This window comes from Megalobrama amblycephala, linkage group LG5 (genome assembly GCF_018812025.1).
Source record: "Megalobrama amblycephala isolate DHTTF-2021 linkage group LG5, ASM1881202v1, whole genome shotgun sequence".
NCBI classification, from domain to species: domain Eukaryota; kingdom Metazoa; phylum Chordata; class Actinopteri; order Cypriniformes; family Xenocyprididae; genus Megalobrama; species Megalobrama amblycephala.
The window spans coordinates 17,177,689-17,205,684 of NC_063048.1; the positions used below are offsets into that span (position 1 = coordinate 17,177,689).

General features: G+C 35.8%; 2 protein-coding genes across 3 annotated transcripts in view; one reads left to right on the top strand and one right to left on the bottom strand.

Annotated features, from left to right (window-relative positions):
- Window positions 1-186: 186 nt before the first annotated feature.
- On the bottom strand, window positions 187-27,996 carry tfb2m (transcription factor B2, mitochondrial). Of its 2 annotated transcripts, XM_048190902.1 has the most exons (10): window positions 27,936-27,996; window positions 13,501-13,842; window positions 4,760-5,225; window positions 4,590-4,681; window positions 2,343-2,496; window positions 2,036-2,184; window positions 1,709-1,798; window positions 1,538-1,600; window positions 972-1,123; window positions 187-862 (listed from the first exon to the last, which is right to left on the bottom strand). In XM_048190902.1, the coding sequence occupies exons 3-10, from the start codon at window positions 5,202-5,204 to the stop codon at window positions 676-678; spliced, it is 1,332 nt and encodes a 443-aa protein (XP_048046859.1). In that variant the 5' UTR covers window positions 5,205-5,225; window positions 13,501-13,842; window positions 27,936-27,996; the 3' UTR covers window positions 187-675. The 2 variants fall into 2 exon arrangements, with proteins under 2 accessions (XP_048046859.1, XP_048046857.1); XM_048190900.1 differs by lacking the exons at window positions 13,501-13,842; window positions 27,936-27,996 and adding an exon at window positions 5,637-5,793.
- The window catches only part of smyd3 (SET and MYND domain containing 3), a 240,256-nt gene continuing 218,293 nt past the window's right edge, over window positions 6,034-27,996 (top strand). Inside the window, exon 1 of the mRNA XM_048190903.1 lies at window positions 6,034-6,257. Coding sequence (XP_048046860.1) covers window positions 6,094-6,257 — 164 coding nt within the window. The 5' untranslated portion in view covers window positions 6,034-6,093. The remainder of the gene's footprint in view (window positions 6,258-27,996) is intronic.

Sequence of the window (27,996 nt, forward strand, 5' to 3'; positions counted from 1 at the left end):
CTTTTCATTTCTTTTTTTTTTTTGTGAACTACCCTTTAAAATTTTCACTGGTTTATCCTTATCTGATGTTTTTTAGATTTTCAAAACCAAGCAATTCTCACATTTGTCATTTATTATAAATTCATATATTTAAATAGAACAGACATTCAAACATGGAAAAAAAAAAAAAAAAAAAACAATATCAGAGTACATTTGAAAATTTACATCATAACTGGATTTGGTAATGTAATCATTAGGATTACAAATTGATTTTTATTGCCGTTTTGTTGAAGTTTAATATTTTTCCTACATATTATCAAAGAGATCAAGCAGGTATTTAGTGTATATGTATTGGGATATACACACAATGTTATTAGCTTCATGGGTCCAGAATGGCAACAGTACCACTCTGAAAATATGACAATAATTTTCTTGATACCAACAAAGTCTCCAAACTTGTCCAAAAGTATCCAACAGTGGTCACCGACAATCAAAACGGTTTCTCCAGTCCATAGTTCATTACTAAATACAACTTTATCAAAATGTAAAGTCTTTCATAGACATATTAGCCATCATTAAGGTTTTGGGTGTCTTTAAGCAAAACAGTATTTTCTCTTTTAGCTGTCTCTTCCATATAAAACAGTCTTTTGTATTTCATCCATGATTAGCTCTGTAGGTAACGCGTCCCAGGCGGTGTTAGGCATGACCGGTGTGCGTGGTTTCCAGCATCTCCTCATAAAGCCAGCTCTCGGTGAAGTTTCCTGACTGCTCCATTAGCTCAAACAGACGCTTGTACTCTTCAGGGTAGACGTCGCCTGTCATTGTGTCATCAAGGAAGCAGAGCTTTGAAATGAGCTCTGATCCACTGCCAGGACTCCATGAGCTTTGGAAGACATCAAAGATAGGTGTGAATACAACCTATTATATTAATTTAAAAATGTGTGTTCACTCAGAAATTCTAGTTTGTACACAAATACAGGTCAAAAGCTTACTTAATTTGTTCAATCAATCTGCGTTTCCTTTTGGCAAGGCATTGTTTCACCATCAAAACCAGAGTGCTGCCATTCAAGGGAGTTAGGTGAGAGTTAAACAAGTCCTCACGTGGGGTTATCCGCACCAAGCACAGGTTATCAATCTGGGATAGCTGTGGGGGGAAAAAGAAAACATTTAAAAAACAACAAAATTGTGATTGTCAATTTATCCAGAATCGTGCAGCTCTAACACATAGTACTAACATTACTGACTACATAACAGACTACAAGTACGTATAACGGACTAACGTTTCTCAGCCCATTTCAAGATTACCTGCAATTCATGATAAATCTGAGTTTATTTAGTGAGAAAATGAGTTGTCTGGCTCAGTCAGCATATGATTCAGACCAATGACTCATATGATTGATTCACTAATTATTTCAAGTGATTCATTAAGAAGAACCACAATTAATTAACAAATTGGACGGAAGGATGTGATGATGACACAGTGCCTCTCCTAAATCACTAATACAACATAAACAGATGATGAATCCTAGAGTGATATTACTTGTGTATAAAAACTTACAGTGCTCTTTGAGGTGGACTTTTTAGTCTTCTTGGTTATAGTCAAAAAAGATGATAATGGCTCCTGGTAATGAAGACAAAGCAGAAATACAGTACAAACACATTAATCATTAACTGATAAATTATTCCCAGGAAAATGTAACAATGCATAAATGATAATAAAATCTCTCACCTCATGCAGTAACTCAATATCACAGGCCATCTGCCAGAGAACACTGAACGCTAGGTAGTTCTTATAATCTCTTGGAGGGGTCACTAGTTTCTGTCAGAGAAAAGAATCATAATTCATACTTGGATCCAGCTGGAAAGCTCCAAATCCTGCTTCCTATAATTGCTTAAAGTGATAGTTCTCCCAATTCTGTCATCATTTACAATCATGTCTTTCCAAACACGTAAGACTTTCGTTCATCTTCGGAACACAAATGAAGATATTTTTAATGAAATCTGAGAGATTTCTGTCCCTTGAACTGTTTACACTTTCTTGTACATGTGAACTCACCGTGTATTCATTCTTGCTGATGAACATGATCAACTCCACACGTCCGTAGCGGTAAATGGAACGTCGCTCAAACAGGTTGTAAATCAGCTTCCACATTATGCTCTTCTCATTCCTGTGTGAGAAGATCCCTACAACCTTCACAGGGACATCTGTTTCAGAAATGGAAAGACAGAAAAAGCATTTAGAGGTTCTCTTATCCAAACCACATATTTATGCCTTGCTTAAAGTGATTGTTTACTCATCCTTGTATTATGGGCCATCTTTCTTCCCTTTCGGCCACATTAATCTAAATGTTTGGGGAACTAACCTGCTGACCAAGGGACCTCAGAGATGGCAAGGTCAGAGAAGAGCTTCTCCGAGTACATGGCGGGTGGTTTCATGCTGCCATGGCCGATGGGATCCAGTTTGAAGAAGTCACAATGAACCACATCCAGCTGCCCATCCAGTTTGCTCTCCAGGTCCTGTAAGATCAAAAGTTATTTAGGGTTGCGTGATATGAAGGTATTAGATTGTGAACGATTAAAATGTCTCCACCATCTGCCTTTACGGTATCAGTTTAAGTTCTATGGCTGTTTTTTGATTATTTTCTCTATCGTGGTTACACTCATGTGGCACTGATGTTCTTCATCATCAAGTGAAGGTAAACAGTAGGGAGAAAATCGTATGCGTGTCAGTATACTGAATCTGTGCAATAGGTCTTAGGGGCTGTTTATATGACACCGTTTTCAACTAAAATGTAAAACCTTTACGACAGCAGGGGCCTAAAAAAATGCAAACTTTTGAAAATGGGTTTCAAAGTGAAAGTTTTTGAAAACGATGATCATCAACACAAATGTGAATTTGTGAAACAGTGACGTCATGTACATGCGTATTACGTGTTCAGTCTATAGGTGCGCAGTGTTTCTTGTAAAGTGACATCGCCAACTACTGGTGTGACATGAATAATACAGCATTCTTAGTCGTTTTCACGAATCTGTGTGAACAGGGATCATTTTGACAATGGTGTTGTCTGTGCGCGAAAAAAGCAAAGGAAAAACCTTTCCGTTTGTAGTACATCGTTGTCAGGTAAACGTAAACTGATCCATATTTTATTTCAGTGAAGAATATGCAGGGTTTTTACATTTGATTATTCAATTTCTTACTTGAATGCTGCTTTAAATTTAAATTTCATTTCTTTCTTATATAATATTTGTCTTGCAGTTTATATATTTTTTAATAACAAAGATAAAATGATGAAATAGTGAAATAATATTTTGGGGATATTCTTGAACACCAAATTGGCATATTAGAATGATTTCTGAAGGATCATGTGGCATAATTTTCCTTTTAAATTTTAATAATATTTTCCAATGTTATTTTTTTTTCTGTATCTTTGATCATTTAAAGGATTAGTTCACTTTCAAATTAAAATGTTCTGATAATTTACTCACCCCCATGTCATCCAATATGTTCATGTCTTTCTTTCTTCAGTTGAAAAGAAATGAAGGTTTTTGATGAAAACATTCCAGGATTTTTCTCCATATAGTGGACTTCAATGGACTCCAGACAGTTGAAGGTCAAAATTACAGTTTCATTGCAGCTTCAAAGTGTTCTACATGATACCAGACCGGAAATAAGGGTCTTATCTAGAGAAACCATCGCTCAATTTCTTAAAATAAATAAATAAATAATATAAGTTTTAACAATAAATGCTCATCCTGAACTAGCTCTCTTCTTCTTCTCTATTACAATTGCAGCAGTGTAGACACTGCTAAGTGTATTACTGCCCTCAACAGGTCAAAGTTTGAACTAATTGTTATATACTTGCACTAGCATATTGTATATGACAATTTAGTTCAAACTTTGACCTGTGGAGGGCAGTAATACACTTAGCAGTGTCTACACTGCCGGAATTCAAATAGAGAAGAAGAGAGCTAGTTCAAGATGAGCATTTATTGTCCACTATATGGAGAAAAATCCAGGAATGTTTTCATCAAAAACCTTAATTTCTTTTCGACTGAAGAAAGAAAGACATGAACATCTTGGATGACATGGTGGTGAGTAAATTATCAGGAAATTTTAATTTGAAAGTGAACTAATCCTTTAAATGCAGACTTCTTTTAGATGATAGTGTACATTTTATACATACATTTATTACAACAAAACTCCCTAACTTGGAAAATAAGCATTTTAACAATGCTTTTAAAAAGTACACATAACAAACTGCGATTCAGTAAGTAAGTGATATAGATAAAATAAAATGAAATATTCAAATATTTTGGTCATATCACCCACCACTACTTTGGCCTAAATGGTCTGTCATTCTTTTATGTTTTGTTACCCTGTAAGGGTATATTTTTTATATAGGGAAATTAGTTTAGCTGTACTGTTCAGTAACTTGCAAAACAATCTTAAAAACCAACATGAAAATGAATTGTAGTTCGTGATCCTGCCTGAAAAAATTGTGATATGATATTTCTGCCATATAGCCCACAACTACATTACTTATTAAGAAAAGGGATCCAGTAAAAGCTAACAGTGAGCAGAATGAGATGAGATCATTTCAGCCGTCTACCTGCAGCTCAGGAAGGAAGTTTGTGTCACTTTCCAAAGCAACTACTCTCTGAGCCCCACGGTTCAGCAAAGCGCGTGTCAATACCCCAGGACCTGCGGACAGAGACAAACTCCACATGAATATGTCTACAAACACTGATGCCATTCAATTAGTAGTTGAGGGACACACACCTGGGTTACATTCAAATATAACAGCTTTTCCATCATCAATATCTCCGGCGAGGTGGTCGGTCACAATTCTTGCAAGGGAAGGATCTACAATGAACCGTCTCAGGTGTTTACAGGATAGGGCTTTCTGCGTGTTCTCATCAACGTCACCCAAATCTAAAGGGTCATACCGGCAGAGGGGGCGAAACTGACCCTGCAGAGGCACGGCGACAGCGGAGAGGTTCCTCTGAACTCCTCCTAAGGATAGAGAAATTCGCTCTGCTTTGCCCACCTGAGCCGGGGTCTTCCTTGACCCGGAGGAGAATGAGTCTGGAGAGTAAGTTCTCGCAGAGGTGGACAAAATCCTATGTGTAGTCAAAGGCAAAGCGCAGGGTGATGCAGATCTTGATGTTCCACATAGAGTTCTTAAAGTCAGGACAAAGAACCTACATCCTCCACATGCTGCCATGATGACCAATGAGCTTGAAGCCTGAAATTATAACACACACAATAAAAATGCAAATCCAAACCGGAACAGTTTTATGTAAATATACCTTTTCTATGCTTATTTCATTGATGACATTTTACTGTATTTGGCTAAAGCACCATACAGTTAACTGTAACAAATAAAATCCTTTATAGCTGAACTAAACTAGAAAAATGTTATTTAAAAAAAAAAGTCTTTATATTATGTTCAGACATACTCAGTCCCTATATCATTTATTGCAAATAAGCCGCAGTCTAAACACACATATGCAAATTATCTTACATATCTGAACCTATAATCCAGCCGATACACCATTATATTATGCTTTTGCCGCAAAAGTCTATCACTATCAGGCTTTCCTGCACATGCAGATTGTTGGTTATTGATGTTTAGACAATTTTAACCCACACTAACCTCAACTGATGCGGTTCTCGTCCACAGGAGCTACATTAATAAAGCGCATTCAAGCTGCGCAACACGCGCGTCCATGACATTGAGCTCCGCATGCTGTTGACCCGATGGTTTTGCAATCCGATTGGTGGTGAGGCGCACTACGTACGTCATGTCGCCGCGACGTCCCAACATATTATGCTGATCAGGACTGCGTTAGATTTGCGCATTATTAAATTAGTTAATATTATTTTTTGTATGTGCAGTAAACATTCGTCTCAATATAAACTGTTCACTATACGCACATAGAAATGACTATGAAAATACCTGTTTTGTAGTGAAATGTATTTCTTTTGAGTTTCAGATTTTTTTAATAACCTGCGCAGTGCCGTGTGAAGTTGATTGTCGTGAATACAAACATGGCACACATAATGTGTATGTACTGTATAGACACATGGACGTTCAGAGTGGTTGATTCAATATGATGGCTGCGAATATAGAGAGGTTTGTCAGTGAGGGTAAAGGAAATGGTTTGCGTGCTCTGCGTGAAATCAAACCCGGTGAAGTGATCTACTCCTGCGAGCCGTATGCATTCTGCATTGCCAAGAATTTCTTGAAAACGACCTGCCAAAGTTGTCTCAAGAGGTAAGAACACTATATATTCCATGCTATTTATTTCAAGAGGAAATTTGTATTAGAGAAAATGATTAGAATACAACTTAAACAGAGGGTATATCTAGCCACATGTTGATTCTAAGGTTATGTCAAATGTTTTTGGGCGTCAGAGAGGTGCATCTACTGTTTTTAATGCAAAATATTGATTACACAAACGTACCATAATTTTATGGATATGTTCCATGTTTATTTTAAAGATACACCATGGTAACAATACATGGTGTGTACATGGACATGGTGTGTGATGCTATGAAAGTATCTTGGAGTACCAAAATACGCTCTTCAGTACCAAAGTACCATGGTATTGCATCAGTACTCTTTTGTAATGGTAAAAAGCTTTTAGCAACGGTCTGTCTGTATGCTCCTCTTCTGCCATATGATAATGTTTGTGTGAATATGAAATAAAGAGTTTGAGAAATACCAGTGGGTTCACAGCAAACATCATCTGGTGCAGGACAAATGCATACAAGTGTAATGCATGGCATTTTCTGAGTGTAGTCTCTAGGGGGCGCTGTTGCTCTTTCTCTGATGTTGCTGCACCTTGAATTATTTTACGTGGTGGTTTTTGTTGGTCAGCTAAATGAGAGCGAAATGATTAGAGTGCTGTTTACATACCTAGGATGCAATAATCTATAGTACAAAGACTTTACATTAACACCTTTGGATAAGAAAAACACCCCTAGCTAATTTGCATTGTTTACTTTTGGCGAATGCAATTTTAGCACATTTCAACCCTCGATTAATTGGCAGGATCAATTGATTTTCACTAAGTATTCAATGGATAAATCTGTTTTTGTAGTGCATTTTTTTTTTTTTAAACTCAGCTATGTAGAATTGATTTAAACTAGTTTTGGTGCAGTTCTTTTTAATATATATATATTTTTTAATAGTTTGTTTGAAGTTTACAGTGACTATGTTCAGAATGTCATACTATTCTCCTGCAAATATATATATATATATATATATATATATATATATATATATATATATATATATATATATATATATATATATATATATGAATGATTTGCTTGATTTGCTTGATTTGAACTTCCATTTCAGTTTGATGATGCAGAATTCATATCCGGAGATAATATATACATTTTATATAATGAATATTGTAACAATTTCAAACATATAAGTTTTTATAGTTTTGACTCATTATTTTAGACTATCATGAGTTTGAGGTAAGATGGTTGTACATAAGATTTGAATAAAAATAATGGATTTGGAATTTTTGTTATTGCATAATGCAAATTATTATTATTATTTTTTTTAAATATTCAGAATTTGTTTTTAGTATTCAATTATAATGCACAATATGGAGTATGCAAGTATTCTATTCTGAACACAGCCTCTTTATGTCTTTTTTAGGAGACATAGATGAGTGCACTGCATCTGTATTGTGTAACATGGCCTAGAGAACGGATATATGATCAGTGAAGTTCACAGAAATTAATTACCGCTGAGTCAGAACTAATTTACCAGTTTACTCAAGTTACACCAAATCTGACTGAACAGCTAAGCATTAATCTGCTCCAAATACAGACCGAATTCAAATATAAGCCTGGCTCTTCTATGTTATGCATCAGAAAAACAGAAGTTTGTTGTCGAGAGCAGCTGTTGAGAGTGTTTTCATCACTTTCCCAAATATCGCTGTCATAAGTCATTTTGTTGAAGGTTTCTTCTTGTGATCCAGCAGTCTAGGATTGTTTGTTGTTATCACTGCTATTCATTTCAGACACGTACTGTATTTTCATTTTCAGAAGTGTAATTTTTCCTCTCGCCGAGTGTGTAGGATGATGCCGTAATGAGATTTCTAGCAGATGTCCTGATTTAATTCACACCAGCTTTTCATGCCCTCTCCGTCGCCTGATCATCTCTGACACTTTATTAGAGTCTACAAAACTCTCAGTGCCGACAAATGCTCATGGATGGTGTGTGTTGAGAAAATCAGTAGACCTCAATAGAGAGAGCCCAAATGTTGATATTGTTTCTGTATTCTAGTGAGCTGAGTGAAAATTTGGTATTTGTACAGAATTATTACTCCGCTCTCTGGAATACTTTTTGCTTTGTAAGTTGCTTTGGCCAAATGTTATACTTATAATGTAGGTTTTTGTTTTTTCTTGCACATGTCTAAAGAGTCCACCCTCAAGACTCTATAAGGCTTTATGATTTCCACATTGTGGAAAACTTTGACGAAATCATGGGGTCATAAAAATGAAATCTACTAAATAATGCTCAATGTCCCAGAATTTGGAAAATTGTGGATGACTAAATCAAAAGTAGGACTGTACACTTAAATCACTATATGGACTAGTGTCTGTAAATATTAAACCACAAAAAGACTATTAAAATATGAAGTCTGCATGTTTTGTGTGTCTCTGTGAATTAGTTAATTTTTCAGTAAACCTCTGTTGAAAAGCATTTTGTTTACCAAAAAAGGAATTTTTATTTTTTTTCAATTTGATTACATTTTAAAAGATTAAATAAATTGTTAAAATTGTATGCCTTTATTTGATTAACACCAGTTTTGATGATAAATTTATATTAAATCATAAATCAAAATAATATTAATAATAATTAAACAAATAAATAAAAATATGTATTATGGTCCTATTATTGTAAAAAAGTAATAAATTAAGTTGTTAAAATGTTATAAATTAAATATGAAATAAAATGGAATTTGAGACAAAAATATGTATTTCAAAGGGCCCTAAAAATGTTTTTTTTTTTTATGTACATTTAAAGGGATAGTTCACCCAAAAATGAAAATTTGATGTTTATCTGCTTACCCCCAGCGCATCCAAGATGTAGGTGTCTTTGTTTCTTCAGTAGAACACAAATGATGATTTTTAACTGCAACCGCTGCCGTCTGTCAGTGGTATAATGCAAGTCAGCGGGAACTTGGACTATAAGAGTAAATAAAACATGACAGACAAATCCAAATGAAACCCTGCGGCTCGTGACGACACATTGATGTCTTAAGACACGAAACGATCGGTTTGTGTGAGAAACCGAACAGTATTTCTGTTCTAATACACCACTATGTCCAACTGCATTCATCACTCGATTCGTTTGGTCTGATCGCGCTCTGACAGCAGCAGTGATGTCTCGCGCATATACTTCAATGAGAGCGAGACATCACTGTCGTTGTCAAAGCGCGATCAGACCAAACGAATCGAGTGGTGTATTAGAGGTAAAAAGTGATATAAATACTGTTCGGTTTCTCGCACAAACCGATCGTTTCTTGTCTTAGGACATCAATGTATCGTCACCAGCTGCAGGGTTTAATTTGGACTTGTCTAAGCAAGTTTTATTTACTCTTATTATAGAAGTTCCCATCCACTAGCATTATTTGACTGACAGATGGCAACGGTTGGAGTTAAAAATCATCATTTGTGTTCTAGTGAAGAAACAAAGACACTTACATCTTGGATGCTCTGGGGGTAAGCAGATAAACATTAAATTTTCATTTTTGGGTGAACTATCCCTTTAATAACTTTTCAATAGAAATAATAATAATAATAATAATTATAATAAATATAGCTGCAAACATCAATTACGGGGCCAAGTACAAAAGCAGCACAAGAAGCAAGCCAACACGGCCAGGAGCATCAGACCAACTGCAACAGTGAGCAGTTAAAGACCTATTAAGATCATTTTAGGCAAAAAAAAAGATCAAAAATGAGGATTTACTGGTTTATCACTTTTGACCAATAGGTGGCGCTGTGTCCAAATTGTTGTGGTATGGTCAGTGTGAGGTGACAATGACACTTGCAAAGTTTGGTGTCAATATGTCAAAGCACTGCAGAGATACAGCTTCAAGAGTCATTTTTGCATCATGCCTGAAATTCTTTACACCGGTATACGAAAACGGTTTGACGTATCAACTTGAAACCCATAACTTTTTGTCGGCTTGGTCTGAAGTTGATACGGTTCAATTTTGGTGAAAATTGGAGCAATGGTCTCGGAGGAGTTCGAAAAAGTAGGTTTTTAAAGAAAAACATTATGGCGGACAGGAAGTTCAGCTGACTATGGCAAATTTGATATCTGTGTTCTCAGCATGACCCAAGGAATCTACTGAGACCAGTTCAATCTGTGCAATCGGTTAATATAGTCAAAAGTTATTAGTATTTTTGTAAATTTTGTTATAACTTTTTTTTGTTATAACCGAAACTTCTCAGGCTCCTCTAGGGCATTGTGCTGATGACCCATACTGAGTTTTGTAAAGATACGCTAATGCGTTCGTAAAATACAGCATTTTAGCACAAAATTCAAAATGGCCGACGGCCAAAATGTCTGATATGGGAAAATTGGGTATCATTCGACTCGGCATGATGCCCCGAATCCAATGAGACTAAATTTATGATTTTTGGACAAATCCATCAGAAGTTATAAGCAAAAATATCAATTTTTCATATCTCCGCACCACTAGGTGGTGCTGCGCCGAAACGTTGCATGATGCCTCAGGTCATGCTTGTGATGACATGTACCAAGTTTGGTCTGAATACGATAAAGCGTTGCAGAGACACAGCCTTACGTCTATTTTTGCAAGCACTACGTACAATTTGTTTGCATGTTTTTCAAAAAGGGTTAGAGGAATCAACTTGAATTCCATAACTTTTTGTCGGCATGGTCTGAAGATGATCTGGTTCAATTTTCGTGAAAATCGGAGTAATGGCCTAGGAGGAGTTCGAAAAAATTGGTTTTTCAGAAAATTCAAAATGGCGGAAAAATTTTGTTTCTAGAATTTTGTTTCTAGCCCTTACGGTTCAAAAGTTATTAACATAAACATGAGTGCAACTTTGGACAGCTGGTGGCGCTAGAGGGATAGAGTTAGAGACTCCAAATTTACTATGGACACAGTTCAGACTGTCCTCAAACTGTGTGCCAAATTTCACAACTTTTTACCATACGGTTCTATGGGCTGCCATAGACTTCCAGAGCGGAAGAAGAAGAATAATCGAAAATAAAAATAAAAAGAACGCCAACGGATACAATAGGTGCCTACGCACCTTCGGTGCTTGGCCCCTAATAATAAATTGGAGTACCTGGTATATTTGGTACCCGCTGATAGACGCTGCTTTCAAACGGTCTTGTTCATGTTTGTTTGAGCGTCAAAGGTTTCTATTTACAGCGTGTTTTTACAAGTGTTGAGCATTTCATCGAAAATCCTTTTATTATAACCAACAAAGTGTAAACACGATGTAAATAAGAGATTCACTGAACGATTAGGACAGCTTGTGCTTTAGATAGCCTTAGTGATTATAAAGGGAGCGCTCTTCTCTTGCTTTGTTTATTACCCATTCACAATTTGAATACAAGTTTAGTTTTTCTTGCTCCTAAGTACACTGCAAAGTTTTTTGGTTGACAACCGTATTTAAATGTGCAACTGAATCAGAAACTGCGATGATTGATGTGATAACCAACGAACAGTTTTTGCTCTGGTACCGAAATTGGTACTGGGAAGCAAGAGAACCGCAATTTTGTACTGTGGCAACCCTTTATGGAAGATTTTCTTTCCCCGGTGTTTTTGACCACTGCATTATATTCATCTTGCACAACGTTGTCAACACGAACACAGGCTGCATCCCAAAACGCATACTCTCTTGTGTAGGCAGCACTTATTTGCGACTGCTAAAAAAGTACATGTTCTTGTGTGTAGTATGAATGTAATCTAAACATACTACATTCGACATGTTGTCATTATCATGTGACCTACCAGCATCAGTTGTGTAGCTTCAAGGGTTAGTTCACCCAAAAATGAAAATTATGTCATTTATTACTCACCCTCATGCCGTTCCACACCCGTAAAACCTTCGTTAATCTTCGGAACACAAATTAAGATATTTTAGTTGAAATCGATGGCTCCGTGAGGCCTCCATAGCCAGCAATGACATTTCCTCTCTCAAGATCCATTAATGTACTAAAAACATATTTAAATCAGTTCATGGTCCAATATTAATATTATAAAGCGGCAATATTTTTGGTGTGCCAAAAAAAAAAAAAAAATTAAAAAAAATTCTTGTCACTGTATAATATTAATATTAAACCACTGTACTCACATGAACTGATTTAAATATGTTTTTAGTACATTAATTTATTATTCACCCTCATGCCATTCCACACATGTAAGACCTATTTTTATTGAGCAATGACATTTCCTCTCTCAAGATCCATTAATGTACAATGGATCTTGAGAGCAGAAATGTCATTGCTATTTTCATTTTTGGGTGAACTAACCCTTTCACTTCCGTTCACAAATCCTCTCCCGTGGCCTCATAGGAAAGTAAAGTGCCCCTCGAATGCACACTTCGGAATTTTCACCATAAGTAGTAGGTCATCCAGGTACTTTTTGCTCCCTCTTTTACGAGCACTGTGAATTCAGACATACTTCTTTTGTCACATACTGTTCTTCGCCTACTATGTTGTAGTATGTGATTTCGGATGCAGCCTCTGTTTCTTCAGCACCCCAAAAATGTGATGCCTTCTTTACTGCTGTTTTCGAATATGCACATGACAACATCATTCATATACATCACAAGCACATGTGGTCAGAGTGGAATAGATGCGATTAAAGTGTTTCCATGATTCCACACATAAGACCTTTATGACGCAGTTTAGTATTTTAAATATGACAATTAATTAAATTGGGTCTTAACGCAAGCTGATGATAACTGCAGCATTAACTACTGACACAAGCTGATTGGTCCATGTCACATCTGCAGCCAATGAGCTTGTTGCTCACACATTTAAATGGCTGATTGGTTACATTCACTATAGCAGTTTGCAGCACGCTTCAGAGTTCCTCTAAAACCCTCCACCCTCCCCAGCTCCACCTGTATAGATCTGCTATGGGTTATTGGTATATGCTATTTGTGCAGCAGCACTATGTCTTACTCGCAGCAGCTTATCGATGTATGTATTGGCAGCTCTACACAATCTAATTTATATTGTATTTATTTACAGAAGCGTATGTCATCATATCACCGATCTAAAAGATATGTCTGTCAGTGATAGAGTCGTCATTTGTTGTCATTTCTTTGTGTCAGACTGCAGTTTGTCTGTCACAGAACATCAAATATTTCTCGCAGGTATTTTAAGTAGGCCTGCTTTATTTATTAATTTATTTTTAAATGAGGTTATGATAATTCTCCCGTGCACTTTTGTTTTTAGTGTCATGTTCTGAAGTTCAAGAAAACACACACACCCTAAGGTATCCATTCTCTGTCTTTTTCTGGTTCTCTCCCTCCTTCTGCTCTCTTTAATTCATCTATTCCCTGTTGAGGTATTAATTGCCATCTGCTTTTTGCCGTTTGGCTGGTCGGGGCAGCCGTTCATCATATTTCAGGTATGTCATTTTCCTGACTCCTGCTCAATGCTTTTCTGAGCGTGACCTTGTGGAGCGGATCTTTCCACTTGAGAGGGAGGAAGAAAGCAGACAAACAGGCTCAGAAGACAGTCATTTCTGGCCAGGGATTAGTGCTTCAGTCCTGCTGATAACCTGGCTCATCTATAGAGAACCGTCTGCATGGACTCACCCAGGAGAACACTGTGGATGAAAAGAAACGCCATGGAAACAGAACGTTAATAATCCGCTCAGAAGAGCTCTGTATTGTAATGCTCCCTTAGTGCAGCTCTGAATAAGCTGAAAGATGCTTGTGCTGTCACAGAGCTCAAAGAATTTATTTTACAATGTTCAGAAATGAGTGCTGTAAATTTTTATAGATGATAGTATCAAATGATAATACTGCGATATTTCAATATATACGATGGAACCAGGGCTTGACATTAACTTTTTTTGCTCACCATCCACTGTGACTAGTGTTTTTCAACTAGCCACTCAGCATTTTCACTGGCCACAATTTTGACATTGATACCATTTGGAAAAAAACTGCCATATAGATATTTTAAATATTATCTTATAATTTGTTAGCAGTTATATTAGGCTGCTGTCACTTTAAGACCTGATGCACGGATCCATTATACTGTTGCACATGCATTTTTCTCAACTTACGTAACTAACTGTGTTTACGTGAATACTCACCAAGACCGGCATTTTGACATGTTTTGTGTGCATTTGAATGTAAGCACAATAAGCATTGTAAAAGAACTCAATTTAGTACTGAGAGGTGGCTTTATGTGCGTGCACTTTGGGCATGAGCACAAATTCTGTGGGAATGAGTAAAATTATGAGCAATATGTGCAGTCCCACTCAAATTCAAGCCTTATAAACAACAACAATATTCATCCGGAGCAAATGAAACGAGTGAGTGGAGGCGGGTTTGTGTGTCAACTCGGTGTCGGTGAGATGAGAGAGCGAGAAAGTGCAGCTGGTATCGTGTATCTATTCTGCGGAAAATTAGTTTTGTAAGTAATTCAGATATTTCAGTGTCAATATGTAATGAAAAATGGATATCTTTGACAACACAACATTGCTCTTACTTTATTATTTCAGATGCCTTTTTAAAAGACTACAATTGAAAAAAAAAAAAAAAAAAAAAAAAAAAAAAAAAAAAAAATATATATATATATATATATATATATATATATATATATATATATATATATATATATATATATATATATATATATATATATATATATATATATATATATATATATATATATATATATATATATATATATATATATATATATATATATATATATATATATATATATATATATATATATATATGTATATATATATAATTGTAGTCTAATTGTGTGTGTGTGTATATATATATATATATATAAAATTCAACCCGCCAAAGTGGCCGATACCAATTATTGGCTGATACATCTGTGCACCTTTAGTATAAAGGCTTTACAGTTCCGTTTTGATTAAGAAAAGCACCCCTAGCTTGCACTGTTTACTTTTGGTGAAGGCAATTTTATCAAATTTCGACCCTGCATGTTAATTGGCAGACTTGATTGATCTTCACTGCATATTCAATGAGTAAATCTATTTTAGTAGTGCTATTTTGACATTGATGTAAACTAATTTTTACACAATATACATTTATGTATATTATGATATTCTTTGATTTGACCTTCCATTTCAGTTTGATGCAGAATTCATTTCCAGAGATAAAATATAATTTTTATATAATAAACACTGTAACAATTTTCAAATATTATATATGTTTTGTTCTCTTTTTGACCAGGTTTTCACACTACCGGTGAAAATGTTTTCTACATTTTTTTTTTTGTTTGTTTGTTTTGTTTTTCCTATTAAGCTCACCAAGGATGCATTTATTTTATCAAATATACAACAACAAATGTTCTTAAAATTTGTAATTGTTTTCTATTTTAATAAATATTAAATTGTAATTTAAACCTGTGATGGCAATTCTGACATTTCAGCATCATTCATTACTCCAGTTTTCAGTGTCACAAGATCCTTCAGAAATCATTCTAATATGCTGATTTGCTGCTCAATTATTAGCAATTATTATTGGTGCTCAGTTATGAGTTATGGTTTTTATTATCAAAGTTGAAATAAATTTAACCGTGATATATATATATATATATATATATATATATATATATATATATATATATATATATATATATATATATATATATATTTATTTTTTTTTTCTGGATTTTTGAAGCTCTGTGAAGCTCAGCATTTATTTGAAATACATTATGAATGTGTTTATGAATATTGGATATTTATGAGAATTAGATGGGGAAATGTAATGAGCCTGATTATAACTCATATCTCATGAGGACCCAGGGCTCATTTATGTACATGCGCTGCTAACTACTAGGCCAAGGCTCCAGCTGGGTTGATGCATGTTTGAACTGTTAATGACATGAACGGGTTAAAGTAAAATATGAGTCAATATTAGTCATACTCCTGAGAATCTCTTAGATGCATGACATTGATGTTGTGTTGCCTTGTCTGTTCCTAACCATGATAAATTAAAACTGCTGTTTTATGCTATTCTTTTGAAAGCAATGCAACAGATGCTGTAGACTTGTTCTCCTGGGCTTAATTTAGGAGTAATGAGGTCCACAATACAGCATACAGTGAGTTTTTTAAACAAGTCTTATGCATTAAGATGAATATTAATAACTATGTACTGCAAAGGTTAATATGGTGTACTTGCTATGGAAGATAAATTAGATTTCTCAGAAATAATTCAGAGACCAAAAGATGCATTGCTTTAGGAAAGACTTGAGCATAAATCCCATGTTTGTTTTGGGCTTTCAGTGCAAAATAATTAAAGCATATTTTCATCTGTCACTCTTGCAACATGTGTCATATCCTTCAACGGGTTGTTGAGACAATTACACCCTGGTGATGAAATGCAATATCTCTTGACCTTGGTTAAGGCCAAAGTAAACAGTGTGTAATGCATGACTGCTTCACTATTGAACTACTCATTTTCAATTACAGTCTCCAGGAGTCATGCTGAAATCTCAGCTGCAGTTCCGTTCAGCTGTGAAACCATGTGTTTTGTTGATATTCACATTAATTTTAAAGCATTTCTTCGAAGCAAGGGCTGCAAAATGCATTTCAGAATGAATAATACATTTCTTTGCATGTTGACAATTTTAACATCTTTATATAGATTTTCATTTCATTACTTAATTGATATAACAACAACTACAATTATGATGATGATAATAATAATAAAATACATCCTATTGTTTATAATAATAATAATAATAATAATAATAAATTCTCCACTGCTTTGTAAAGTGATTAATAATTCATTATTATCATCAATATTATTATTACTTTACATTTTATAAAGAATTATTATAATTTTTATTTGACATTCTTGTAACAATTTTACAACTTTGTATTTTTTCATATTTATGTTAAATAATAATAAATTTTTTACATTTTATACAGAATTATTATAAATTTCTGAAATTCCTGTAACAATTTTATAAATATAAAAAATATACAAAGTTGTGTTTAATAAGTTCTCCACTGCTTTGATTTAAAAAAATAAATAAAAAAATAAAATAATAAAATAATAATAATAATAAATACTGATAATAATAATGCTTGCTAATGTTTATTTTTCTTACTTTTATTTTAAATATATATATATATATATATATATATATATATATATATATATATATATATATATATATATATATATATATAATTTTTTATAATTATGTTCACTGTAACTGTATAATTATATATATGTTCAGTTCTGTAGTGAGATGTCAACACAATAGCCAACACATACAGAATATGATGTCATATGTGATGTCATTGTTTATTTTTTTTAAACATTTCTTTGCTGGGAGCAAAGAGGGGGAATCTTAGAGAGCCGCTTGCTTAAAAAACAAATCACTTGAGTTTGTTTATCTGAGAAACCAAGAGGGGCATTTTAAAGGAAATTAGGGCAACATCAAAGATGAGGGTAATTGCTACTCGCCTCTCTTGAATGTCTGTTTATTTCTTATGAGCACTAATGACTGTGGGTGGAAACATTAAGGAGTTGGTTAATGTGTTCCTCCCCGTCCCAGCATGTGTCAGCAAATAAACAAACCGTTATGGCCTCCTTTTATGATAGAGGATGACTAGAGGTGTGTTATGGGGTAATTTATGCATGTTGGGTCTGTACAGAATATGTGTGTATGGGTTTTAGGTCTTTAATGATATGGATTATGGGTTTGCATGAAGACGTATGCACACCTTAAACCATAAAGAAATTCATAACTAGGTTTTTTTTTCAAAGGCCTCTCATGCTTTATCAGTTAAAAGGTTCTGTCTTATCGCACCTTCCTGTGCTCTTTGATGCCTTGCTAATATGTGGCTATCAAAATAGTTGGTTCCATTTCCTTTCACATGTGACTTTACTGAAAATGTGCCTGTAAAGCAAAATGGAGCCATTTTTGCAGTGTAGGTCACTGGTCACTAGTTGCTTTGATGCTTCCGTCTGTGCCTGTTCTTTAAATCCGCCATCTGTTCTCACGGAGCGATGCTCCTCGTTTTCAGACCTCTCTTCCTGTACGATCTGTGAACCAGCAGCAGCTCCGTCGCAGCATACGGTTCTCAGTGATTAACTTCACTGATTTGTTCTGTGCAGTTTTGTCAGGAAACATCTGTTCTTGAATCATTTATTATGGAATTATAAGGCAAACAAGCTTAAGTTTTCTGCACGTGCAGCATTTCTGTTGCAGTGGAGATCAGATGTGCATTCTTTCCAAAAATTCATACATAATTTATTGATGCATTAGCCATAACAGACAGGCCTATATGTGATGAAAAGCCAGCCGTGAAACATGCGAGTAGCTGCTTCAATCTAAATGTAAGATTGATTTGAGTGCTGTAAACACAAAGCGTGACATGACAGCCAAACATAAAGCACATTGCTGATGTCAGATTAATTCACAGAAACTTCGGGTTGCATTTTTCCTTCTTTACTGAACCTAGTTAAAGTGCCCCTATTATGCTATTATAAAGGTTCCTAATTTTGTTTTGGAGGTCTCCTATAACATGCATCAAAGGTCAAAAAACACTTTAGTTTTCTCATAACATACATTGCACATCACCTCATTTCTCAGACTCTAAAACGACTCATCCGAAGATTCAGTTTCTCTAAATCTCTCCAAGAGCTCTGCTCTGATTGGTCAGATGGCCCAGTCAAACTTTCTTTGCAACTTGAGCAGGACATTTCTCAGTGATAAGTTTTTACTCATTTTGTCACACATTATGAGACTGTAATTCCTCTACATCAGCATTAAAGGTGCCCTAGAAGTAAAAGTTGAATTCATATTGGCATAGTTGAATAACAAGAGTTCAGTACATGGAAATGACATACAGTGAGTCTCAAACTCCATTGTTTCCTCCTTCTTATAAATCTCATTTGTTTAAAAGACCTCTGGAAAACAGGCGAATCTCAACATAACACCGACAGTTACGTAACAGTCGGGTGTACGCCCCCAATATTTGCATATGTCAGCCCATGTTTCCAACATTATGAAAGGCATTACACAAGGGCAGAACGTCTGGATGTGCACAGCTGAATCATCAGACTAGGTAAGCAAGCAAGAACAATAGCGAAAAATGGCAGATGGAGCGATAATAACTGAATGATCCATGATAACATGATATTTTTAGTGATATTTGTAAACTGTCTTCCTAAATGTTTCGTTAGCATGTTGCTAATGTACTGTTAAATGTGGTTAAAGTTACCATTGTTTCTTATTGTATTCACGGAGACAAGACTGTCGCTATTTTCATTTTTAAACACTTGCAGTCTGTATAATTCATAAACACAACTTCATTCTTTATAAATCTCTCCAACAGTGTAGCATTAGCCGTTAGCCATGGAGCACAGCCTCAAATTCATTCAGAATCAAATGTAAACAATATAACAGTATACAATACTCACATAATCCGACGCATACATGCAGTATGCATGACGAACACTTTGTAAAGATCCATTTTGGTGGTTATATTAGCTGTGTAAACTTTGTTTATGCACTGTTTAAGGCAAGCGCGAGCTCCGGGGGCGGGGAGCATGAGCATTTAAAGGGGCCGCAACATGAATCGGCGCATTTCTAATTATGCCCCAAAATAGGCAGTTAAAAAATGAATTTAAAAAAATCTATGGGGTATTTTGAGCTGAAACTTCACAGACACATTCAGGGGACACCTTAGACTTATATTACATCTTGTAAAAAACATTCGATGGCACCTTTAACAAGTGTATGTTCACCACATGATAACTTTTTTTTTTTTGGTAAGGAACATTAATCATAGTATTCAGAGGTTTTGGTGAACAGCTTCTTCTCCTCTCGTCTCTCTAGCAGATCAGGATAATGCCATCGATCTACTCTTTTGTCATGAACGACGTGTTGGATTACTTTCCAGCACCCCTTTGAACTCAATTCAAGAAGATGCACTAAGTGCCATGGCAACAAGACTACTCATTGTATCGTGAGCAAATGCGTTTGTGAAAACATCCATCATGCTACTAAGAGCCGCCGTATAGAGGAAACCTGTGACCTTGAGCATCGTGTTTGGATTGTCCCGCACTTGTCCTCTTGTTACAGTGTACCACTGCTTGTGTTTTGACTTTGGTTTGGATTGAAGGTCAATAGGAAAATAAAAACCTGTGGTTATCCTCAACCTCTTAACGGTTTTCAGTGCACTGACTTCAAATGCTGCCCAAGTTTTCTTCTGCTGTCTGGAAAATCTCAGTCACACTTCTCCTGCTGAGGCATGAAAGCTGAAAGCCTCTTCATAAGATTATGGCATATAATATTCCAGAGGATTTAAACAGAAACATCAGATTATTTCTTGGATCTAGTGTACATGAGATGGGTTCAAGAAGATTGTTTTAGCTTCATTTTTTCCTTTCACCTTTTTATTGTTGTAATTTATTACTCAATGTACTATTTATTAGTCACACCGGTTTAATATTTTTCACATATTTTATACATTGGAATTTAGGGCTGCACGATTAATCGCATGCTATTCTCACGCGCATTTCGTCAGTAAAGCCGGTTCCCTGATTACCGCTAAATCGCCATCACCTGTTTTTAAACGGAGCGCCTTTTAATAGACGGAGCCGTAGTTCACGGACAAGCCACGCAATATCGCGTTCATTATCGCAGGCGATTCATCTGCGATATGAACGCGATATTGCGTGGCTTTCAGTGACCTACGGCTCTGTCTATTAAATGCCGCTTCATTTGAAAGCAGGTGATGGCGATTTAGCGGTAATCAGGGAACCGGCTTTACTGACGAAATGCGCGTGAGAATAGCATGCGATTAATCGTGCAGCCCTATTGGAATTCCACATAAATGAATTTTTTGTAAAAAAAAAAAAATATATATATATATCTTTTTTATTTATATATATTTATATATATATTTATTTATATTTTTATATATATTTATACTTATATATTTATATTTAAACGACATTCAGCAGCCATATTACAGGCATATTACAATTTCAAATATATGTATACAAACACTTTTTGAAGTATTTATCAGATGTTTTGGACATCTGTGTTGTATAATGGGTAGTAAATAGCACATGTACATTACTGAAACTACGTTTATTAGATGTGTGTATTTTAATTTTTTGTATTTCCACACACACACACACACACACACTTTTTTATTTTTTATAAAGCCCATAACACTGGTACATATACTTTTGGAGTGTATCTTGCTTATAGTCTTGCGCTACAGAAATTAATTATATTTCAAATTGTGCCGCTTGTCGAGGAGAGGTGTAAATTACTTGAAAAGATGAATGATTTTTGTCTATAAACATAAAAAACAACCCTTGGGTAAGTAACAAACCAGTTAAAATTCATATTCATGATGTTCAGAATGTTAATATTCATCATTATGATCCACAAATAAATGTACAGAGATTCACAAAAAGTAATTTTGTGGTCGGCTGATTGGTCAGCTGGACCAGTGTTGTTCCAGCAATCTTTGCTAGGCCTTCAATATGGGACTTTAAAATGAAGATACCAAAAGAAACATTTGTTAAGAACCAGAATAAGGATGTTAAAGGTGCCCTAGAACTTTTTTTAAAAAGATGTAATATAAGTCTAAGGTGTCCCCTGAATGTGTCTGTGAAGTTTCAGCTCAAAATACCCCATAGATTTTTTTTTAAATTAATTTTTTTAACTGCCTATTTTGGGGCATCATTATAAATGAGCCGATTCAGGGCTACTGGCCCTTTAATTCTCGTGCTCCACGCCCACGGAGCTCGCGCTTGCCTTGAACAGTGCATAAACAAAGTTTACACAGCTAATATAACCCTCAAATGGATCTTTACAAAGTGTTCGTCATGCATGCGGTATGTATGCGTCGGATTATGTGAGTATTGTATACTGTTATATTGTTTACATTTGATTCTGAATGAACTTGAGGCTGTGCTTCGTGGCTAACGGCTAATGCTACACTGTTGGAGAGATTTATAAAGAATGAAGTTGTGTTTATGCATTATACAGACTGCAAGTGTTTAAAAATGAAAATAGCGACGGCTCTCTTGTCTCCGTGAATACAGTAAGAAACGATGGTAACTTTAACCACATTTAACAGTACATTAGCAACATGCTAACGAAACATTTAGAAAGACAATTTACAAATATCACTAAAAATATCATGATATCATGGATCATGTCAGTTATTATTGCTCCATCTGCCATTTTTGCTATTGTTCTTGCTTGCTTACCTAGTCTGATGATTCACCTGTGCAGATCCAGACGTTAATACTGGCTGCCCTTGTCTAATGCCTTTCATAATGTTGGGAACGTGGGCTGGCATATGCAAATATTGGGGCGTACACCCCGACTGTTACGTAACAGTCGGTATTATGTTGAGATTCGCCTGTTCTTCGGAGGTCTTTTAAACAAATGAGATTTATATAAGAAGGAGGAAACAATGGAGTTTGAGACTCACTGTATGTCTTTTACATGTACTGAACTCTTGTTATTCAACTATGCCAAGATATTCAATTTTTCATTCGAGGGCACCTTTAAGATATCTGTAATACTTCTTGAGTTACAGACATGCAAACTTGAGGCAAAAAAACACAAGAAACATACAAAGATTGCTAAAGTCCAATATATTTTACTAATAGACCTACCGATCTGTAAAAATAAAATAATGATGCAGCCATCTTTCTAAAGTCATTTTTACACCCCTCTAAAATTGTCATTTTGACCACCTCTACAAAATAGTGGATTACTCAAATATACATCGGTGGCATTTAATATGTTGGCTTTCTATTTATGTTTGTCTTTCTACAGAAAAAATATCAACAAAATAAAAAATTTGAGACGGAGACCTCTGGTTGATTTGACACGGTATGACCCAAATACAAAATAATTCTATCCCGATACCCTAGCAACCACAAACATCCTGCTAGCATCATTACAGAGAGTTTTGAAATGAAAAATCTAGTTACAAAACTTCCCTCTAGTGTGATTTATACTGGTTTACAGAAGGCAGTCTGCTCAGGGCAGTAATCAAAGGCGAGAGCCTCTTTTGCTTGTTGTTTAAAGTTTTGCACGATTACAACCGGAAACCCTCAAGTTTAATGGCATTTCTGTAATTTCAGTCTCTGCAGCCCTGGACCCTGAAGAAATTAAATCCTGTTTTGAGTCCATGAAGTCATTGAGACTATAAGATTTATTTCCTTTTTAATCAGTGGTTACAACAAATGAAGGGCTTCCCTAATAATTCACACCACTCGTCGTGTGTTGTGACAAATAGGATTATACACTATGATGGTGATACTAATGATTTTCTGCCTGGAAAGGTCACAATCTCATATTAGTGCTATGAATGTACGAATATGCCCCATCAAATGCCATATCAAATTAAAAGCCATGGTAGCTCACCGACAAAATCCTTTCCTGTCATGCATTTCGGGGGATGAAGTTTTGTTTTTCTGTCTTGACCTAATCTTACACAGGTACACCACTGGCACAGTTAGCGTGTGTGTGGGGGAAGAGGGTTGTGTATCTGCTTCAGTGCTTGAGTAATTAATTCCTTCTGTAAGCTGTAGCACCAGTAGCTCTGAGGAACTGATAATTATTCAGCCTGTTTGTGGCTCGTTGTGCCTGAGCAGGTTTCTCATTTCCAGGATTAGTGGCTATTGGCTCCTTTTCCCCCACTTTCCTTCTTATTTTACTGTGACAGCTCTGATGTGGTTTATAGCAATCTTTTATCCATAGACCCTGGCTAATATAAGGCTGGCCTCAGAATAACAGTAGAATAAAATCGTTCATTATACGGTATATTTTATATACAGTACCCTACAAAAGTTTGGAGTTAGTACGATTTTATTTTAAGGGAAATTAATACTTTTTTTTCAACAAAGATGCATTAAATCGATAAATTGTCTTCTGAACCTTCTATTAATCAAATAATCCACTGAAGACTGAAGTAATGATGCTGAAAATTCAGCTTTGCCGTCACAGGAATAAATTACATTTAAACTGAAAACAGTTATGTTCAATTGTAAAGCTATTTAACAACATTACTGTATTTTTTTATCAGTCTACTTTTAAAGACAATAATAATAATAAAAAAATCTTACTGAACTGAAACTTCTGAATGATAGTGTGTATGTTTATATATAAAGTAGAGCTTCATGATTAACCGTTAAAAGATTGCCATGTTGATTCAAACGTCTGCGCGATCTTATTCCTAAATGACAGTGATTTGGCTCTGTCTATATTAAACCTTTGACAAGTACGATCACAGTGAACAATCAGATTTGAGTATGTAACAAACATTCAAATTATAACCGAAACACTTATAGTTCAAATATAAACACTAATGTCTACGGAATGTGGTAGATTTTCCCCTACGCACCTGACTTAATACCAAAGTCCCTTTAAGACAAGTCTTTGGCCATCTTTGAAACGCCTCTCGGGCATCCTGGGCATCATGCAATCTCTTTGAATGGGGAAACATCAAATTCTCCAAAACTGTTCGCCAACCTTACGATTAAATTTCATATTTGAAATCACCAATGAAATCTAACAACCGGCTCATAAATTTAGTTTCTAAACGCTCGAATCATGACAAAAAAAAAAAAGTATTTTTCAGGCTGGATCAAGCTAATGCGCATGCGCAGACCTAAATGCGCGTCTCTTCGGAGGCGCGCGTCTGACTGTTTCTATAGAAACCGGTGATTCTAACGGTCGATGAAGTGACACGATGACTTTACCAGTCGGCGATTGGCTCTTTAGAAGGCGGGACTTATTCCGCCATATTGCGCGTTACACTTTCTCCCATTCAAAACAATACGAGTGACACGCCTTGTGTTATTCTATAGTCTTTGTTAATACTTTTCTGTATTTTTGATCATTTAAAGGATTAGTCCACTTTCAAATGAAAATTTCCTGATAATTTACTCACCCCCATGTCATCCAAGATGTTCATGTCTTTCTTTCTTCAGTCGAAAAGAAATTAAGGTTTTTGATAAACATTCCAGGATTATTCTCCTTATAGTGGACTTCAGTGGTCTCCAAACGGTTGAAGGTCAAAATTACAGTTTCATTGCAGCTTCAAAGAGCTTTAAACAATTACCAGACTAGGAATAAGGGTCTTATCTAGCAAAACCATCAGTCATTTTCGAATAAAATGTAAGTGTATATGCTTTATATAAACAAATGATTGCATTGCACGTGTTTCCACTTTCCGTATTCTTCAAAAAGCTTACGCTGTATGTCCTACGCCTTCCCTACAGGCCCGGCGCCACGAGGGGGCAAAAGGGGGGCATTGCCCCCTCAGATCTGATTTGTGCCCCCTCAGTTTTAATTTGTCCCCATTTACCCGATCGATTTTAACTTTTTAACGTGTACGATAACACCGGAGAACGTTCGGTACGCTAAATTCAAAACCTGCTTTCCCGCTGCTGGCGCTGAGCCAGAGATTGAAGCGCTCTGTGCTTTTCATATTTCACAACTATTCAGTTTTCAACCACGTTTATTTGAGGTTTCAGACGTTTGAATGAGGTCTAGGCTATATATAAAAAAGACATTTATAGTTTGTTAAATGCAGATTCCATACAGTCATATGGAAGCTGCGATAATCCTTTAAATTATAATTTGACGAAGTTGTTTATTCATATCAGATACAATGCGTATGAAACAAAGTTTACTCTCTCATCCCAGTTCACCAGCCACTTACGTTTATTTCGGGAAAAATGGATGAATTTATGTAATGTAAATCCGACAGATCCCCTGTTATCAACTAACATGATCAGTAAAGGTGTTTTAACAAAACACATTCACTTCCACATATTTGACAGCCGAAAAATATCATATAATTCATGATATAGCCTATAAGTTTTGAAATATTTTAAATAAAAAAGGGAAAAACAAAACAAACGCAATACCTGTAGTTTGGCTGCATGACGCGTCGTCAAGGAATGAATTTAAAATAATGTTCTAAAAAAACAGGGTTTCCCAAACGGGGGTTCGCGAGGGAATTGCAAGTTGATGGCAAGCAATTAGCCTAATTAAATTATAATGAAATCATTAAAAATCAAACAAATAGACTAAATAATATTCAAATGAAAAAAATCTAAACAACAAAAAAAATCTATTCTGCATGTGACCATTCAGTTACAGAACTGAACGCGTCTGCTCAATTCAAAGTGGGCTGAACGAGAGTCGCACCAAACTTGCCCATTTCGCCTCACCTTTGACTGACAAGATGATGGAGGAACATTTGGTTTCAAAGATAATGTAAAAGCACCTATTTAAGCGAGTTTGTCATTGATTGTACTGTTTTGTTGTTGTGTTTTTATTAAGAATAATAATAAACTCATCATTAATGAACCCATCATTAAAATGCGTTCACGGGCGTTCATAACCGTACGTGTCCACTGGCGCGGTGCCTTTATGAATGCCCGTGCGGCCGTGAGCATTTTACTTTCACTTTTGAATTAGCGATTCAAACGCCCCCTCCGTCAATTAACATGTAGTGAAATATACTCACCGTCACATCCCTAGTCGCCCCCCCCCCCCCGGAGCCCCCTCAAGAATTATGAATGCCCCCCAACCATTCACTATTCTACTTACGGAAAAAATGGAACTGGTGCTGCGTTCGTTCCGTAAGTAGAATAGGGAAGGCGTAGTAGAACATACAGCATAAGCATTTTGAAGAATACGGAAAGCGGAACAATATAAGTAGAATAATCCTGAAATGTTTTCATCAAAAACCTTAATTTCTTTTCGACTGAAGAAAGAAGGACACGGACATCTTGGATGACATGGGGGTGAGTAAATTAGTTCACTTTTTCATATAAATTTTTCCTGATAATCCTTTAAGGGTGTGTTCACACTTGTTATGTTTGGTTCGATTAAAAAGAACCCTGGTGCGATTGCTCGGTTAGTGCGGTTCATTTGAACGTGTGAACGCTGCCATCCGAACCCTAGTGTGCACCAAACAAGTGGGCTGAGACCGCTGAAAAGATGGATCTCGGTCCGCTTCCAAACGAACTCTGGTGCGGTTCGAAAGATATAAGAACGCAACATGGACCAAAGACATGTAAACGAACCAAAAACAGGAAGACGAGACCCTAAAAAGGACAGAATCCTCACGCATGTCGGTTTTTCTCGTCATAGACGCGAGTTTGCCCATCACAGGCATCAGACGTACATCTCCTCGTAGCGGATTGTTTGTGTGTGTGTGACGGAGGGATTCCCGCTGCTGTTTTGACTACTTTACACATTTTATAAACTCTTCACGAGTTCCCAGCTGGCCAAAATACCATCACATGCAGGCTATGCACCGCTACGCACACACAACAAGCACATTTACCTCAGCACACAGCATTGTTTTGGATGTTCGGTAAGTTCCATCTTGAAATAGGCAATACGTCATAAAATCCGACCAATCATGTTGTGAATGTATCCCTATGCCTTTAGGTTTGGTATCTTTTGGTTCGGTGATAAAATTTCCAATCTAAACGCTAATCGGACCAGGACTAAATGTTTTTTTTTTCTTCTTTGGTCCGGACCAAATGAACCAAACGAACCAAACTACAAGTGTGAACTTAAGTTAAATCGGGTGTCCCAGACACCTATGAATTTATACTCAACAAGTGTGAACTTAAAGGGTTAGTTCACCCAAAAATGAAAATTCTGTCATTTATTACTCACCCTCATGCCGTTCCACACCCGTAAGACCTTCGTTAATCTTCAGAACACAAATTAAGATATT